The sequence below is a fragment of the Eretmochelys imbricata genome, chromosome 1, assembly GCF_965152235.1.
Source record: "Eretmochelys imbricata isolate rEreImb1 chromosome 1, rEreImb1.hap1, whole genome shotgun sequence".
Taxonomy (NCBI): domain Eukaryota; kingdom Metazoa; phylum Chordata; order Testudines; family Cheloniidae; genus Eretmochelys; species Eretmochelys imbricata.
Window position 1 is genome coordinate 360,494,855 of NC_135572.1, and position 15,575 is coordinate 360,510,429.

Here is a 15,575-nt window from a genome sequence, read left to right on the forward strand (position 1 = left end):
TCCCTAATTCTATCCCGTTATTCTGAGCTGCACTCCAGGTATCACCCTGATCATTTATCTACTAATTTCCTGCTCAAGTAATCCTGGAGGTCTCCCCCCTCTTGTATGTATTTGCAGACTGGGGTCGTGTCCCCTCCTTGGACATCACACAGCCAAGCCAGGCAGATGGAGCGGTTTGCTTCTCTTCAGTGCCCATTTCTGTTTCTCGTCTCTAGCATTCTGGAGAGGATGCTCCCAGAGTTAAACCCGGTGTTCCCAGGGCTGGGGAGATAGGGACTCTCCTTTCTCTGCTCCCCAGAACAAGGCGGCTTCTAGGAATGTAGGATCCTGGGGTGTCTCCACTGAGGATCCTGGGGTGTCTCCCCTTTCCCAGGACATGATTCCTTGGGACATGCAGCATAGAATCACATTGGCTTCATCTGCAGCAATATTCCCTGCCAAACTCCTGTCTGGTTCACTGCCCCCCGGTCCCTCTCAGCCACGTGATCTCCATGTTTCTCTCCCCCATCACAGACTTGGGCTCCAGTGATCTGTCCCCAGCTGGATTAGCTGGATTTGCCCAATCTCTTGTTGTTTCCTGCCCACATCTCTAATCTCTCTCGGCCCCAGGATTAGGGCTTTATCCCCCCTTGCACTCACAGCTCCTCTCAGAGTCTAATTTGCAAATGTCATTAAATCCTCCTGGGCTGGATAATCAATGGGGCCAGGGCTGAGTCGGAAGCTCCCCCAGGTCCCTCTCTGCTGCTTCCAGGACAATTTGTTTACAACCTTTCAGCAAATTTTCGGTGACTGTGCCCCAGCCAAGCCTCCCAGGAGATGCTGTATCCAACATCCCTAACGGCGTCCAGGGCCTGCCGCGTGTGATTTACCTGGCAGATGCTGACACAGCCGTGGCCTGCAGATGAATACGAATAGAGTCACATGGTTTGTCTGGCGAGGCGGATTCTGGGTGACTCCCAGCGCAGCTACCTCCAGCCCACCCTCAGCGACCTTTTCTCGTAAGGGCCCAAACTGCCCCTTGACTCCCTTTGCTGTCAGGAGATGAGGGTGCTCGGTACCCCACACAGCTTGTATCACTCTCCTGGGGAGCGAGGTAGGGACAGTCGTGGCCAGGATCATAGAATCGTAGGACTGGAAGGGCCCTCGAGAGGCCATCTAGCCCAGACCCCTGCACTGCGGCCGGACGAAGTATTATCTAGACCAGGGGTCTCAAACACGCGGCCCACAGGGTTATTTTCTGTGGCCCACCAGCTCCCCGTGGCCCCCCCGCCCCCCAAGCGTTTACCTAGATCGGCTCCAGCCCGGCGCGCAGCGGGGGCAGGGCAGGCTCCCTGCCTGCCTGCCCTGCCCCCACACTGCTCCGGGAAGCGGCCGGGACCTGGGGGAGGTGGGGGGGCACAGGGGTCTGTGTGTTGCCCTGGCAGCGCCTCCAGGTACCTCCCCTGAAGCTCCCATTGGCTGGGAACGGGGAACCGCAGCCAATGGGAGCTTCAGGGGAGGTATCATAGAATATCATAGAATATCAGGGTTGGAAGGGACCCCTGAAGGTCATCTAGTCCAACCCCCTGCTCGAAGCAGGACCTATTCCCAGTTAAATCATCCCAGCCAGGGCTTTGTCAAGCCTGACCTTAAAAACCTCTAAGGAAGGAGATTCCACCACCTCCCTAGGTAACGCATTCCAGTGTTTCACCACCCTCCTAGTGAAAAAGTTTTTCCTAATATCCAATCTAAACCTCCCCCACTGCAACTTGAGACCATTACTCCTCGTTCTGTCATCTGCTACCATTGAGAACAGTCTAGAGCCATCCTCTTTGGAACCCCCTTTCAGGTAGTTGAAAGCAGCTATCAAATCCCCCCTCATTCTTCTCTTCTGCAGACTAAACAATCCCAGCTCCCTCAGCCTCTCCTCATAAGTCATGTGTTCCCAGCCCCCTGATCATTTTTGTTGCCCTTCGCTGGACTCTCTCCAATTTTTCCACATCCTTCTTGTAGTGTGGGGCCCAAAACTGGACACAGTACTCCAGATGAGGCCTCACCAATGTCGAATAGAGGGGAACGATCACGTCCCTCGATCTGCTCGCTATGCCCCTACTTATACATCCCAAAATGCCATTGGACTTCTTGGCAACAAGGGCACACTGCTGACTCATATCCAGCTTCTCATCCACTGTCACCCCTAGGTCCTTTTCTGCAGAACTGCTGCCTAGCCATTCGGTCCCTAGTCTGTAGCGGTGCATTGGATTCTTCCATCCTAAGTGCAGGACCCTGCACTTATCCTTATTGAACCTCATCAGATTTCTTTTGGCCCAATCCTCCAATTTGTCTAGGTCCTTCTGTATCCTGTCCCTTCCCTCCAGCGTATCTACCACTCCTCCCAGTTTAGTATCATCCGCAAATTTGGATGTGCGGCCAGGGCAACACACAGACCCCTGTGCCCCCCGTCCCCCAGGTCCCAGCCGCTTCCCGGAGCGGTGAGGGGGCAGGGCAGGCAGGTAGGGAGCCTGCCCTGGCCATGGTGCGTGCCGGGCCAGACCCGCCCCCCGAATCCCCCCTACCCCGAGCCCCCGCCACACCCCTCCTGCACCCCAAGCCCCTGCCCTGAGCCCCCTACTGCACCCTGCACCCTTCCTGCACCCCCTGGGGACAGGGAGGGGGCAGAGTTGGGATGGTGATTTCAGGGAAGGGGTTGGAATGAGGGCAGGGAAGGGGTGGGAAGAGGCAGAGCAGGGCGGGGCCTCATGGAAGGGGTGGAGTGGGGGCGGGCCGGGACAGCAGGGGTGGGATGGTCGGTGGTGTGGCCCTTTGGCCAATGTACTAGTCCTCATGTGGCCCTCGTGGTCATTTGAGTTTGAGATCCCTGATCTAGACCATCCCTGACAGGTGTTTGTCCAACCTGCTCTTAAACATCTCCAATGGGGGAGATTCCACAACCTCCCTGGGCAATTTATCCCAGGGCGTGACCACCCTGACAGTCGGGACGTTTTTCCTCATGTCCAACCTAAACCTCCCTTGGTGCAATTGAAGCCCATTGCTTCTTGTCCTGCCCTCTGGGGTTAAACGAGAACCATTTTTCTCCCTCCTCCTTGTAACAACCTTTTACGTGCTTGAAAACTCTTCTCATCTCCCCTCTCCGTCTTCTCTTCTCCAGACTAAACAAACCCAGTTTTTTCAGTCTCCCCTCACAGGTCATGTTTTCTAGCCCTTTCATCATATTTGTTGCTCTTCTCTGGACTTTCTCCAATTTGTCCCCATCTTTCCTGAAATGTGGCCCCCAGAACTGGGCACAATACTCCACTTGAGGTCTAATCAGCACGGAGCAGAGCGGGAGAATTACTTCTCGTGTCTGGCTTACGACACTCCTGCTAATACAGCCCAGAAGGATGTTCACTTTTTTTGCAGCAGCGTTACACTGTTGACTCAGATTTAGCTTGTGATCCCCTCTGACCCCTTCCCGCAGGGCTCCTTCCTGGGCAGTCATTTCCCATTGTGTACGTGCGATTGTTCTAGTCACTTGTTTTGAGACAGAAACGCTACATTTGCTTTCCCCTCATCTCCGAGTCACTGCTCACTTCTCGGTGCAGCATCGCCCCGACTCACCAACTGTCTGGACAGACCGTGGTTCCAGTACCCAGTGGAGGGCACCGTGCGAGGACTAGAGCAGATCGAACAGAATGGCTTTTCTTTCTTCTTCACGGTGGGGTCTGACGAAGATCTGAGTGTCTCTGCTATTGCACAGCCCCCCTTTGCCCCCTCAGAGTGGGATCCACCCCCTGCTCGTGCTGCTTTTCCTCCGTGGAGTTACAACAGCCTCGTCTCAAAGCCCTCGCCCCATCAGCAACCTTTGCTCTGCCTTTTTTCATCTGTGCACGTGTGTGTCTGTGTCTCTGTGCGTGTGCATGTCTGCGCATGTGTGTGTCTGTGTGTACACGTCTACCTGTGTGTGTCTGTCTCTCTGTCTCTGTGCGTGCGTCAGATTGTAAGGGGAAGATCGTGTGGTGCCGGCAGCATGTCTTGCACCAGTGTTTCCCCACCTGGGGGCCTGTCCTCTGGGGGACACAAAGCCTGATGGGGGGAGCCAATGGACCTCTGGGTTCTCCTTCAAAGTCCCAGCTCTCAGTTTAACGAGTCAGTCTCTAGCTGTTACACGAGTGGTGAAAACCTTCCCATTGTGACCCCGAGAGCCAGAGGCAGAGTTTGCAGAGAGTCTAAACCGGTGGCTGTGTGGTGTGAACTGTCCCGTTCCTGCCGGTGGGGCTAATGCAGCTGGCAGTGCTGATCCTGTCCCTGCTGCGGCTAGTTCGCTCCTCCCACAAGCATGTCGGACGGGGACGGGAGTCCCCTGGCATGAGGAGCTGCCCCATGTTTGAAGTTTCCCGGAGCACTCGGGGGAGAAGGGGCTAGCTGGGGTGGGGGGCTGAGAGGGCTGCTGACTCAGGGCTCAGCTTTCAGAGTTTAGGGGACGCTGTCTGACCTGTCGTTCACCCAGCGTGTGCAGCGGCAGGCCGGGGGTCATTCCCTGTGGGGAGCCTGCGTCTGAGTGGGGACTGACAAGCACAGAGGCAGCTTTTGCAGAGACCTGATCTGGCTGCATGTGGCCAGAGGAACCCTCCAGACTTCGTCGGGCACAGCCCAGCTTTGCCGAGCAGGGAGTCCTGGAGCCTGGCCCGCCGATTCCTGTAAAGCACATGGCCTCACTTCCGTGTTCCCCCTCCTCCCTCTCCTCTGGCCCTCCCATCCCTCACCCCTGGACCCCCCCGCCCTCGTTTCTAAACTCACCGGCTCTTCTCTTTCTGACCAGGATTCCCTGAATAACAACGGCAGCTACCCTCCTCCCCCCACTGCTCAGCGGGCCACCTGGCAGGAGACCCTTCTCCACTCCTCCTCCTCCTCCTCTTCCTCACACACTGGTGAGCATACTCCCCTCCCCCACCTGCTGCAGCCCCCCCACCTGCGCCAGCAGAAGGGCTGGGGGGGCTTGTGCGTCTGAGCTCAGCTGTGTGGCTGTCCTAAGAGCCAGGCTCTGCTCTGGGCCCTGGGGATGGGGGAGGGGTGGGAAACCGAGGCTGGATGGTCAGGAGATGGGGTGAGCTGCTCCATGGAGGGTTCCAGGCCCAGCTTCTCCCCCAGGGCTGTGTCCGAGCCCTGTGTTGGGGAGATTCATGCTTCCTCTGCCCCTCCTCCCCACGCTGCTCCCCTCAGGCTGTTTCTGGGGCTGCCTGATGTCCAGAAGCTCGGCTCATACCCGAAAGGCAGAGCCACGCTTTGCTCTCAGTCCTCGAAAATGGGACCCAAGTGTGACTGCCGTCCACAGAGAGCCAGCCATCCTGGCTCAGAGCGGGGCAACCGGACACAGGGGCCCATGGGCTCAGTGACGAGGAGGCCCCGGAGTTCAGCGTTTCCCACGATCCCACAGACTGTGGTGCTTTTGCTGTAGGATTCGTTACTCTGCTGCTCCTGGTCCTGTCTTCTGCCTGCGGCTGCCCCTGGTGCTGCGCCTTTCCCCACCAGGGACTGCTGACCTGATGGCAGTGCCTGCTGCCGGCCCTGTCCTACGGCAGCGGGCAGGAGGGGGCCCGGGAGCCAAACGTACAGGCTGGGCAGCCCCGCTGCCTCGAGAACAGAGCAGTAGCCGAGATCTGGGGAGCGGAGAAGGTGAACCGCTGAGCCCCACCTCCCTGGCACACGCGGGGCAGGGGAAGGAGACTCTGAGCCGAGTTTCCAGACACCAGCCTAACTGCTGAGGCCCACAGAGCTGAGTGCCTGGAGAACACGGCAAAACTATCCACCCTCCACACCAGTCCTCGCTGGAAAGAGTCACTGCCACGTTGTGCGTCAATGCACTGCCGAGCACACGGGCCCTGGTTATTCCTCCCTGGAAAGGCACTTAGGGCCTGTCTTGCTCATCCCCAGGGGCACGGACCAGGGGACCCTTCCCCTCCAGCAGCTGAAGATGTGGCTCCACGGAAGGAGCCGAGCCAGCTTCTGTCTCATCCCATGTGCGTGGGGCACTGCCCAGCAGGGATCAGCGAGCTGGGCTTGGGGACTCTCCTGCACTGGCTTTCCCAGTGAAGCAGGGGGAGAATGAGAGGCCCTAGCCGGGGTTGGGTGGGGGAACTGGTTCAAAGCTCTAATCTCAGGCTCTTTGCTTTTTCTTCTCAGGGCGCCTGTCTCCTTCTCACCCTTGTGTCCAAGATGGCCCCTGCTTGGAAAGTCAGAACGGCCTGGGGCTGACCACTGAGGAAACAGGGCAGGCCCAGACGCTGCTCAAACCCTCCTTCTATGACTTGGAAGGCAACAGACATGAGTCTCTGGCATATGGTAACCAACCGCTGGAGAGAGCCGGGGAAGATTATAATATGAATATCATCTCCTCTGCACCATGCTCACCACATACCCCATCTCATCTCAGCCAGCCGTCTCCTAAACAGTCTCTCTCTCCAACAGGGCCTGCCGCTCCTCCTAACATAGCCTCTCACTCGGAAGCCAGCAAGGAGCCCCAGACCTGCGAAGCCAACTCCCAGCAGCCCAAAGCCACCGAAAGCTACTGTGCAAACCTCAAGCCAGAGGCAGCCAGCGGCAGGGAGAGACAAAAACCCAGTGAGGAGGGTACCCCTGCAGATGGCGCTGGGGGGGACGCAGGCCTGGCTCTTGGTCGTGGCTCCCCCATCACCCGCCGTGGCCAGTCCAGCACCCCACTCTCTGAGGAAGAGCTGCCCAAGGGCTATGGAGACACTGAAGCTGCAGCCTTCGCTGATCGGAGCGATGGGGACGGGGGGTGCACTCTGGGGGCCTATGTCTGCCTGAGAGGGCTGACAGAGCAGCTGAGCTCTGAAGGGGAGGGTCCCCACTGCAGCAGGGCCGCCAGCATGCATGGGCTCCCTTCAGGCTCCTCCGAGACCACGTCTCCATCATCCGACCCAGGCATCGAGGCAGATCTCACCAGCAGGAACTCAAAGCAGTTCCTGCCCCGCAGCCGGCACAGTGACGACCTCAGCTCCCCGGGTTCTGACTCAGATGTAGAGGGGGAAATCGAGGCAGCTTTTGCTTGTGGGGGCCGCCTGGTCAGCAACATGATTTCCTCCATCTCGGAGACGGAGCTGGATCTGAGCAGTGACAGCAGCAGCGGCAGGTCCTCCCACCTCACTAACTCCATCGAGGAGGCCAGTTCCCCCACCTCGGAGGCTGAGCTGGAGACGGAGCTTGAAGGCCAGGGGCTCATGGGCATCAAGGACTCGCTGCTGCTGGATAAGTGCAAGGAGGAGGAGGAGATGACCCTGGACGGGGAGCTGCCGGAGAGCCGCTTGAGGGACAGGAGCATGGTGAGGAGAGAGAGCCTGGCCGACCTGAAGATGGAGGGTTATTATGACACCTTGAACCCAGAGGACTCTTCCGCCCCCGTTGACCAGACAGATGTGTCTGGGTCCAGTCCCCTGGATCTAAAGATTGACCCAGACCACAGCCTGGAGAGCATCCGCCGCTCCTTCTACCTGCCCATCGGGCCCAAGCTCCTGCCGGAGGTGGACGACGAGGGTAACAGCGAGTACGACTCTGACTCCGAGTCGGAGCCTGACCTGAGCGAGGACTCAGACTCACCCTGGCTGCTCAGCAACCTCGTCAACAAGATGATCTTGGAGGGCTCATACCCCCTCAAGTGCCCGGACGAGTGCTTCCAGCAGGCCCACTCCCTCTGCGACACCATCTCCCCGGCCTCTGACCTTGAGCCCGAGATCCTCAGCGAGTCCCTGGACGTACAGCCCAGCTTGCGGGACTCCCCAGGGAGTGAAGCAGAGCCGGTCAAGCTGTCCTGCTCCCAGCAGAGCATCGAGCTGGTGGACATGGAAACTCTCCGCAGCTCACTCCAGAGTGCCGAGGACGAGAAACCCACGAGCACCAGCCCTGCCACAGAGTCCTCGCCTCCGGGAAGTGACTCCGGCCCGTATTTATTCATGAGCAACCCGACCAATGACACTATCACCCCAGTGTTCCTGGGGCACCCCCTCTCCATCGACAGGCTGGGCAGCTCAGGGGTGCTGGCAAACTTTGGCTGCTGTACGGGGCCCATCAAAAGCTTCCCTTTCGCCCCTCACACCAGCACAGAGGGCTCGGATCCAGCATCCAGAGAACACGGCATAGAGGTGGAGCCGGCAGCTGGGCGAGAGGATTGGGCCATCGATAAGGACCTGGACTCGGGGATCCTGGAGGACAATGACATGATCGATGACATCCGGTTAGAGAGCCTGGACCAGAACCCCGACGCCTTCCTGCCCATGCTCGACGTCTCTACGGCCAAGACCAACCGGTGCTTTAACCTGACCTACTCCACAGACGAGGATGACGTGCCGTATTTCGGCAGCCTGAAGGGCTCCCCCTTCCACGACAACACGCAGAGCTTCGAGGAGGACCTGCCGCTTCCTCCGCCCCCCATGGCCCTGGAGCCTCGGCCGCTGGATGAGTCCCTGGTCTACGACTCCATCAAATACACTCTGGTGGTGGATGAGAACACGCAGCTGGAGCTGGTGAGCCTAAAGCGCTGCACCTCCGTGCTGAGCGACGACAGTGAGCTGCTGACCGCCTGCGACAACTGCGACCTGGAGGACGAGGACGAGTTTGGGGAGGGGCTGGCGGCACAGGACGGGCAGAGCTCCTCGGAGGACTCCTCCCCTGAAGCCGACCTCCAGTTCTCCAAGAAGTTCCTCAATGTCTTTGTCAATAGCACATCCCGCTCCTCCAGTAAGTACCAATTCCCCTGCCCGCCCCAGAGAGGGGTCAGCCATGTCTCTCCCTGTAGGAGAGTCCCACATCCAGACTGGGCCACCCATAAACCTACTTACCTCCCCGGGTAGGGCATGTGCCGAGCCCCCAGTCATTGCAGTGTCTAAACACCTCCCTCTCTGCGGTACGTTTGTCCCCACCGCACCCCTGGAAGGTGGGGGTGCTACACTCCTCACTGTACAGACCCAGACAGACAAAGGCTGAGTCTACACCGTACCGGGTCCAGGCGACGAGGGTGTGAATTGCAGTGCGCACCGAAGTGCTGGTCTGTAACCTCCCCGTGTTACACTGCGGGCATGAACTCAAAGGTACCTCGTTGGTGTTAACGTCGCCCTCTTCAAACAGGACTACGTTAGCGGGGACGAGGGGCCTTCGAACTCACGCCAGCAGCATCCACAGAGGGCAGTTCCAGGACAGCACTTGGGTATGTGCTGTAAATCGCATCACTGTGCTCCGACTGCGGGGCCCTGGCGATAAGCCCTAAGTCACACAGGACGTCCGTGATGGAGCAGGGAATTGAACCAGAGCTAGTGCCCTAACTGCTGGGACATCTTTCTTCCTTCCTTTCTGAAGACATTCTCCCCAGACTGTGGGGGCTGAATTAACACAGGAAGGGCAACCCCAGCTGGCTCTGACCTGGACGTTCCCCGCCGAGGAGCCAGGCCCGAGTGGCTCGGGGCCGGGCGTTCCCCACCGAGGAGCCAGGCCCGAGTGGCTCGGGGCCGGGCGTTCCCCGCCGAGGAGCCAGGCCCGAGTGGCTCGGGGCCGGGCGTTCCCCACCGAGGAGCCAGGCCCGAGTGGCTCGGGGCCGGGCGTTCCCCGCCGAGGAGCCAGGCCCGAGTGGCTCGGGGCCGGGCGTTCCCCGCCGAGGAGCCAGGCCCGAGTGGCTCGGGGCCGGGCGTTCCCCACCGAGGAGCCAGGCCCGAGTGGCTCGGGGCCGGGCGTTCCCCACCGAGGAGCCAGGCCCGAGTGGCTCGGGGCCGGGCGTTCCCCACCGAGGAGCCAGGCCCGAGTGGCTCGGGGCCGGGCGTTCCCCGCTGAGGAGCCAGGCCCGAGTGGCTCAGGTTTCTTGTCCTTTGCTTGGCTGGCGAGGGTGCCTCCTGCGTGTCGTCCTCCTGCCGGGCTGCAGTGACCTCTCCTGTGCTCCCTAGGTACGGAGTCCTTTGGGCTGTTCTCATGCATGGTGAATGGGGAAGAACGGGAGCAGACACACCGGGCTGTCTTCAGGTGAGAAGAGCACCCTAGCCTGGACCCCAGGGCCGCACCAATGCTGCCCCTCTGGGCGCATGGCCAGGAACAAGTTGGGGTCTACCTGGTGCTGAGAGGAGGAAACTGCTTCATCCCCGGGGCTGAGCAGCTGATAAATACACAGCCCCAGGGCAACGAATGGGGGTGAGGCAGGCAGCATCCCTCTCTGGGGCAGCCCACCGCTTCCTAGTAGATACATTTATAGGATGGTGGCCCAGCTGGTGCCAAGGAGTCCCAAGGCTGCCTGTGGTTGTCCTGCCCCCTGCTATGGCGGGGAGGCCTGAGGGAGCTGCTGGGAACCGGGCACGGTGCCTCTGGCTCCTGTGGGCAAGAGCGTCCTCGCCCGTCTTCATCTCCGTCTCTCTCCCTCTCCCGCATTTCCTCTGCCCTCCTCCCCCACCCAACGCCCCTTCCCCCCATCCTGGTGCCGTCGCCTCCTCTTGCAGGTTCATCCCTCGCCACGAGGACGAGCTGGAGCTGGATGTGGACGACCCAATCCTGGTGGAGCTGGAGGAGGATGATTACTGGTACCGAGGCTACAACATGCGGACTGGAGAGAGAGGCATCTTCCCGGCGTTCTACGCCCACGAGGTGGTGAGCCAAGCTAAGGAGGTCACAGGTAGGCACCTCCCCTCCCTCCCTCCCTGTGGCGTGGGAGCCCTGAGCACCTGCAGCTCTTGGTGCTGCCATGGGCCCTGCAGGGACAGCAATAGCCAGCTCCTGGCACTGCCGTCAGGGTAAGGCTCGGCCACAGTTTCAGGCAGTGACCCAGAGCGCTCTGCTGCAGATGGGGAGGGCTGCCAGGGAGACCCTCCCCACACAAACACCCCCTCACAGACACACCCACCCAGATGGGTGAGCACTGACCCCATCCTGCCGCCCAAGTGCCGCTAGATCATCGTGTGTAATCACTGAGAAAGCACCAGGAATCCACCACTCACCCCCTATCCCCACCAAGAGCCCGTCCTGGGCTCTGGCGCTCTGAGTGGCAGCAAGGAACAGAGCGAGAGCAAACCCACGGGCCCCTGGGGTCGCTCGGCAGCTGCAGACTGAGTGCAGCAGCAGAAGCTGGGAATGGGCCACAGGGATGGATCACTTGCTGATTCCCTGTTCTGTTCACTCCCTATGGAGCACCTGGCCCTGGCCACTGTCAGAAGACAGGACACTGGGCTGGATGGACCTTTGGTCTGACCCACTAGGGCCGTTCGTCCTTACGAGCAGAGGAGGGCGTGAATCCACATGGAATGTCCCGAACATTCAGAGTCTGTAGAGGGGGCAGGCGAGCACATGGGGGGCAGCTCTCGGGGGAGCAGACAGTTGCACAGGAAGGCCTGCAATGGTGCAGCAATTGGGTGATGGAGGTTGGTTGTTGATGGTCCAGGCTGCCCAGTGCACAGTGGGCCCGTCTCTGAGTGGAGACCACCAAGGATCCATACCTGTTAGGTGCTCTGGGAGCCTGGCCAGCTGCTGGGTTCTCTGCCAGAGGCAAAGGGCACCCAGCTGACACCCGGCTGACTCCAGCAGGTGGTTCTGTCTGCACAAGTACCTGAGCTCGCGGGACGGTGGTAGGAGAGGAAGGCATAGAAGGAGAGGCAGTGGGGAAGAGGTGCTGATCCCTGCAGCACCCACTGCCCTTGCCAGGAGAGGGAATGTCTGAGTGGAGAGCTCCGGGGAAGTGAGCGCTGACAGGAGTCACCAGTGAGACAGGAGCATCGTAGGGAGGAACCTGGCCCAAGCGGTCTGTGGTGCCCTCACAGGAACCAGATGCTGTGCCCGGGCAAACGATGCTTCAGACAGCCGGTGTGGGTTCCCCAACGCATGCTGGGAAGCTCCTGTGAATGAGCCCACGTGCAGCAGGTTCAGGGCCCTGGTGAGAGGAGTAGAGATGGGGGTGGCACAGGGAACTTCCAGTGCCCGGCACCTGTGTGTGTGTGGGGGGGGGGAGCCTCAGGAGCTGCACGACTCCTGTGCTGAGAGCCAGCCTGGCTCTGACAGTCTCCACTCGAGCAGGAGGAATCCTGGTCCCTGGCAGGCAGGGCCCGGTAGGAGGCTTTCAAGCTGGCAGGGAAGAGAGAGGAGTTTTTCCTCCATTCCGGTGAGGGGGCCAGTCCTGCCTGCGGGCGCAGTGAAGCAGCGGGTGGAGTTGCTCTGACCCTGATGCTGCAGAAGAGCCTGGATGGACTGAAGTGTCTGCACCCAGAGCTGGGAGCAGGGAGACGGGCCAGGAGGGCGAGGAGGCCAGGCGAAGGCCAGCGTAAGGGGGCGCTGGGAGGCTGCGGCTCGTAGCCGGGCTGGCAGGCTGGGGCGGGGGGCTGCAAAGGAGTGAGAGCTCCAGGGAGCTGCAGTTGGACAGCGCAGGATCCTTGGTGCTAGGGCACGGGGAAAGCAGCACAGGACAGACACGCCTGGGGCCATCCGCTGCAGGAGCAGAGTGAGCCAGACCCCCTGGCCTGGCCGTGGGGTCGGGGAACCCCAGGTTTTCTTCCAGTGACTGCACATGTCCATTGCACGTAAGGTGTGTGCGCGCCCAGTGTGCCGAAGACAGAGATTTGTCCTACAGCTGCTTCTGTCTGCTCCCAGCCGAGGCCATAAAGGGCAGAGCTGCCCCGACCCCTTTGGTTCCTTCTCACTGCCTGGGGCTGGTAGTCGGAGTATCCCATGTGCAGGAGCACACGACTGTCTTGCTCTGAAGGGGATTATTTCCCACTGAAAATCGTTTAGAAATCGTTCTTAGACAGTTACTAGGACTCAGGTTTTGTCCTAGCTGGGTTTTTTCACTTCTGTTCTCCTTGTACTGGTTTGCTCTGGGTGTCAGGTATCGGGGACCTGGTCTTAGCAATGCGTTAGTCTCCCGGTTACAAGCCCTGCTGTCTGTACAGTAGCTATGCCCAACAGTGACCCTGCTATTTAAAACGTTTGGGGAGGGTCGTCTCAGAGACAAGAGCCACAGCTGCAAGGGCTTCAAGACCAGAACTCAGAAGTCAAGGGAGGTGAGGCTCAGAGACTTTCGGATGGAGTGTGCTTTACGTCCCGCTTGGATCCAGGGCCATCAGTGCAACGCAGCAGCTCAGAAGTGCCCGTCCTGACTTGTCGGACTCTCCTTGTCAAGCAGAGCTCGAGAAGACGACATTCTCCCTCTCGGGGGCCCATGAGCAAGAGGTAGAAGAGTTGCAGAGCAGCCTCTGGAATAGAGGGCTAAGAAAACCTCCTCGGCCACTAAGGAACATTGTTCTGCCTCGGCTGATACCTGGCAGAGCCGTTTGGGTGCTGAGGTTAGGGCACGAATTCTGGCTTGGTGCTCCCAGATGCTGAGGGCTAGAGACTCTCCTGTGTTGGATTTGTCGGCCACGGTGCAGTCCTGGGTACCGTTGAGACCGACCCCAGCTGTACTGTATCAGGGAGCCAGCCTCAACGTGCAGGGCTGTGCAACTAGGCTGGGGGGTACCGGCGACACCAGAGGACATGCCATCTCTGCTTCATCTCAGCAACTCTCTAGTTCAAAGCAGGCTCTTTGACTCTTCAGCTGAGGCCGGCATATCCATTCATGGGGCTATTCCTTGTCCCACTGCTCCCTTTGGAGAACGGCCATCTCACTTCCTCAGGGCTTGGAGGGCCATTACAGCAGACTGGTGGGTGTTAAGAACTGTGGGACTGGGCGACACGCTGTAGTTTCCCTCCGGGCTTTTCAGTGGCCAATCTCATCAGGCTGTTCTCAAACAAGAACAGACTCTACTCGGGTTAGGAGCCATAGAGGAGGTACCGGCACCACATTGGTGAAAGCAGTTTTACTCTTGCTAGTCCCTCCAAGCCAAGTCCAGGGGACCTGAGGCTTATCCTCAATCTATGAAACTTGAATAGATTCATCAAGAAGATGATGTTTTGCCTGGTTTCCCTGGTTCCCTGTATCCTTTCCATAGATCTTGTTGCTTGGCATGCTGCTCTCAGCGTGAGAGACGCTGATTTCATGTGGCTGTCCACCTGAGCCAAAGACGTTTCCCCAGGTTCATGGTTGTACATGCTCACTTCCACTTTACAGTCCCCACTTTGGCCTGTTATGAGCCCCCAATGCATGGCAGTGGCGACTGATGACCTCTGGAAGATCAGTATTCAAGTGTTCCTGTGTCTGGACAGCTGGTGGATCCAAGGCTGCTCCAGATAGCAGGTGGAAGACAACAGACAAATCCAGTCCCCATTTGACACCCCAGTCCTGCACTCTGCAAAGGACAGAGTTTATCAAGGCAGTTCTCAATTCGACAACAGCCTGCATGCCGCAGGCCAGGTTCCAAGTGACTCTGGACCTGTGCGCCCCTCTCCAGCCTCACCCTCAGACTCCTGTAAGAAATTGTCTGAGACTCCTTGGGCACATGGCGGCTTGTGCATACGTGACTCGTTATGGCAGTCGTCACCTGAGGCGCGTGCAGGAGTGACTGAAGTCTCTCTACCATCAGCTGGACGTGCTAGTTCTCATCCCTGCAAGGGTTCTAGCTTCCTTGGATTGGTGAACCTGTCCAACTTGTGCAGGGGAATTTCCTTCTCACTTCCCCTTCCCTCCATGAGCCTAGCCACATCGACATCATCCTTAGGCTGAGGAGCACACTTACGAGATCTCTGAACTCAAGGACTTAGTCAGATCCGGAGCTATCCCTACCCATGAATGTTCTCAAGCTTTGCACAGTATAGCAGGCAGGCCAGGTCTTCCTGCCACACATCAAAGGCAGTCCTTTGCACGTCCACATGGACAACCCCACAGCCATGTTTTATTTGAACAGACAGGGCAACGCCATGGGCGACAGGAAGCAGCGAACCTTTCGAAGTTCTGCACCAGGAACGCAGTCCTGCTCAAAGGGCCGCACCTCTAGGAATACAGAGCAGCCTGACAAGCCAGCTCGGCAGGTCCTTCAGGATGGGCCATGACTGGGGTCTGAAAACCAAAGTGCTCAGGTTGCCGTTTCACACTTGGTGGGCACCTGCAGTAGATCTGTGCACCATAAAGCAGAGCAGGAAGTGCGATCAGTGCTGCTGCAGGGCAGGTTACAGTCGGGGCTCCGTCCTGGACTGGCTGCTGCTCCCGAGGAAGGACAGTCTACTCTGTGCATTCCCTCCCATGCCTTTAATTCCTAAGGTGATTCTCAGGCTCAAGCAGGACTGCACCAAGTTGATCTCCATAACCCCTGCTTGGCCCAGGCAGCACTGGTGCCCTTTATACCCTCCACTGGGAGCACGGTCAGACACTGGGTACATGTACCAGCCCAACAGGGACCGCTGTGGGAACAGCCTCCAGCTTCGGTGCACTGGGCGCACACACCTAATACGGAATGGAGACTTGCAACACATCGCGAAGAAGAACAGCCACAGGATACGGGAGTAACCGTTCTGTATTGTTCTTGGAAGTGTGGCTGTCGATCCCCAGAACCCGTAGAGGCCCAGATCGATGGTTTCCAAGCTGTGGTCCATGGACCTGTGGGAGGTTGCAAACCACTGAGTTAGATGGAATAAAGGGGCCAACGAGTCAAAGATGTTAACATGACCCTGAACTATCCAGCATTAAAGAGTTT

General features: G+C 58.9%; 1 protein-coding gene across 1 annotated transcript in view; it reads left to right on the plus strand.

The window, feature by feature from the left end:
• MAPK8IP2 (mitogen-activated protein kinase 8 interacting protein 2) overlaps positions 1 to 15,575 on the plus strand; it is a 60,455-nt gene that overhangs the window by 29,446 nt on the left and 15,434 nt on the right. The window contains exons 4-9 of the mRNA XM_077807475.1: positions 4,799 to 4,907; positions 5,509 to 5,586; positions 6,160 to 6,318; positions 6,445 to 8,730; positions 9,924 to 9,999; positions 10,467 to 10,639. Coding sequence (XP_077663601.1) covers positions 4,799 to 4,907; positions 5,509 to 5,586; positions 6,160 to 6,318; positions 6,445 to 8,730; positions 9,924 to 9,999; positions 10,467 to 10,639 — 2,881 coding nt within the window. The remainder of the gene's footprint in view (positions 1 to 4,798; positions 4,908 to 5,508; positions 5,587 to 6,159; positions 6,319 to 6,444; positions 8,731 to 9,923; positions 10,000 to 10,466; positions 10,640 to 15,575) is intronic.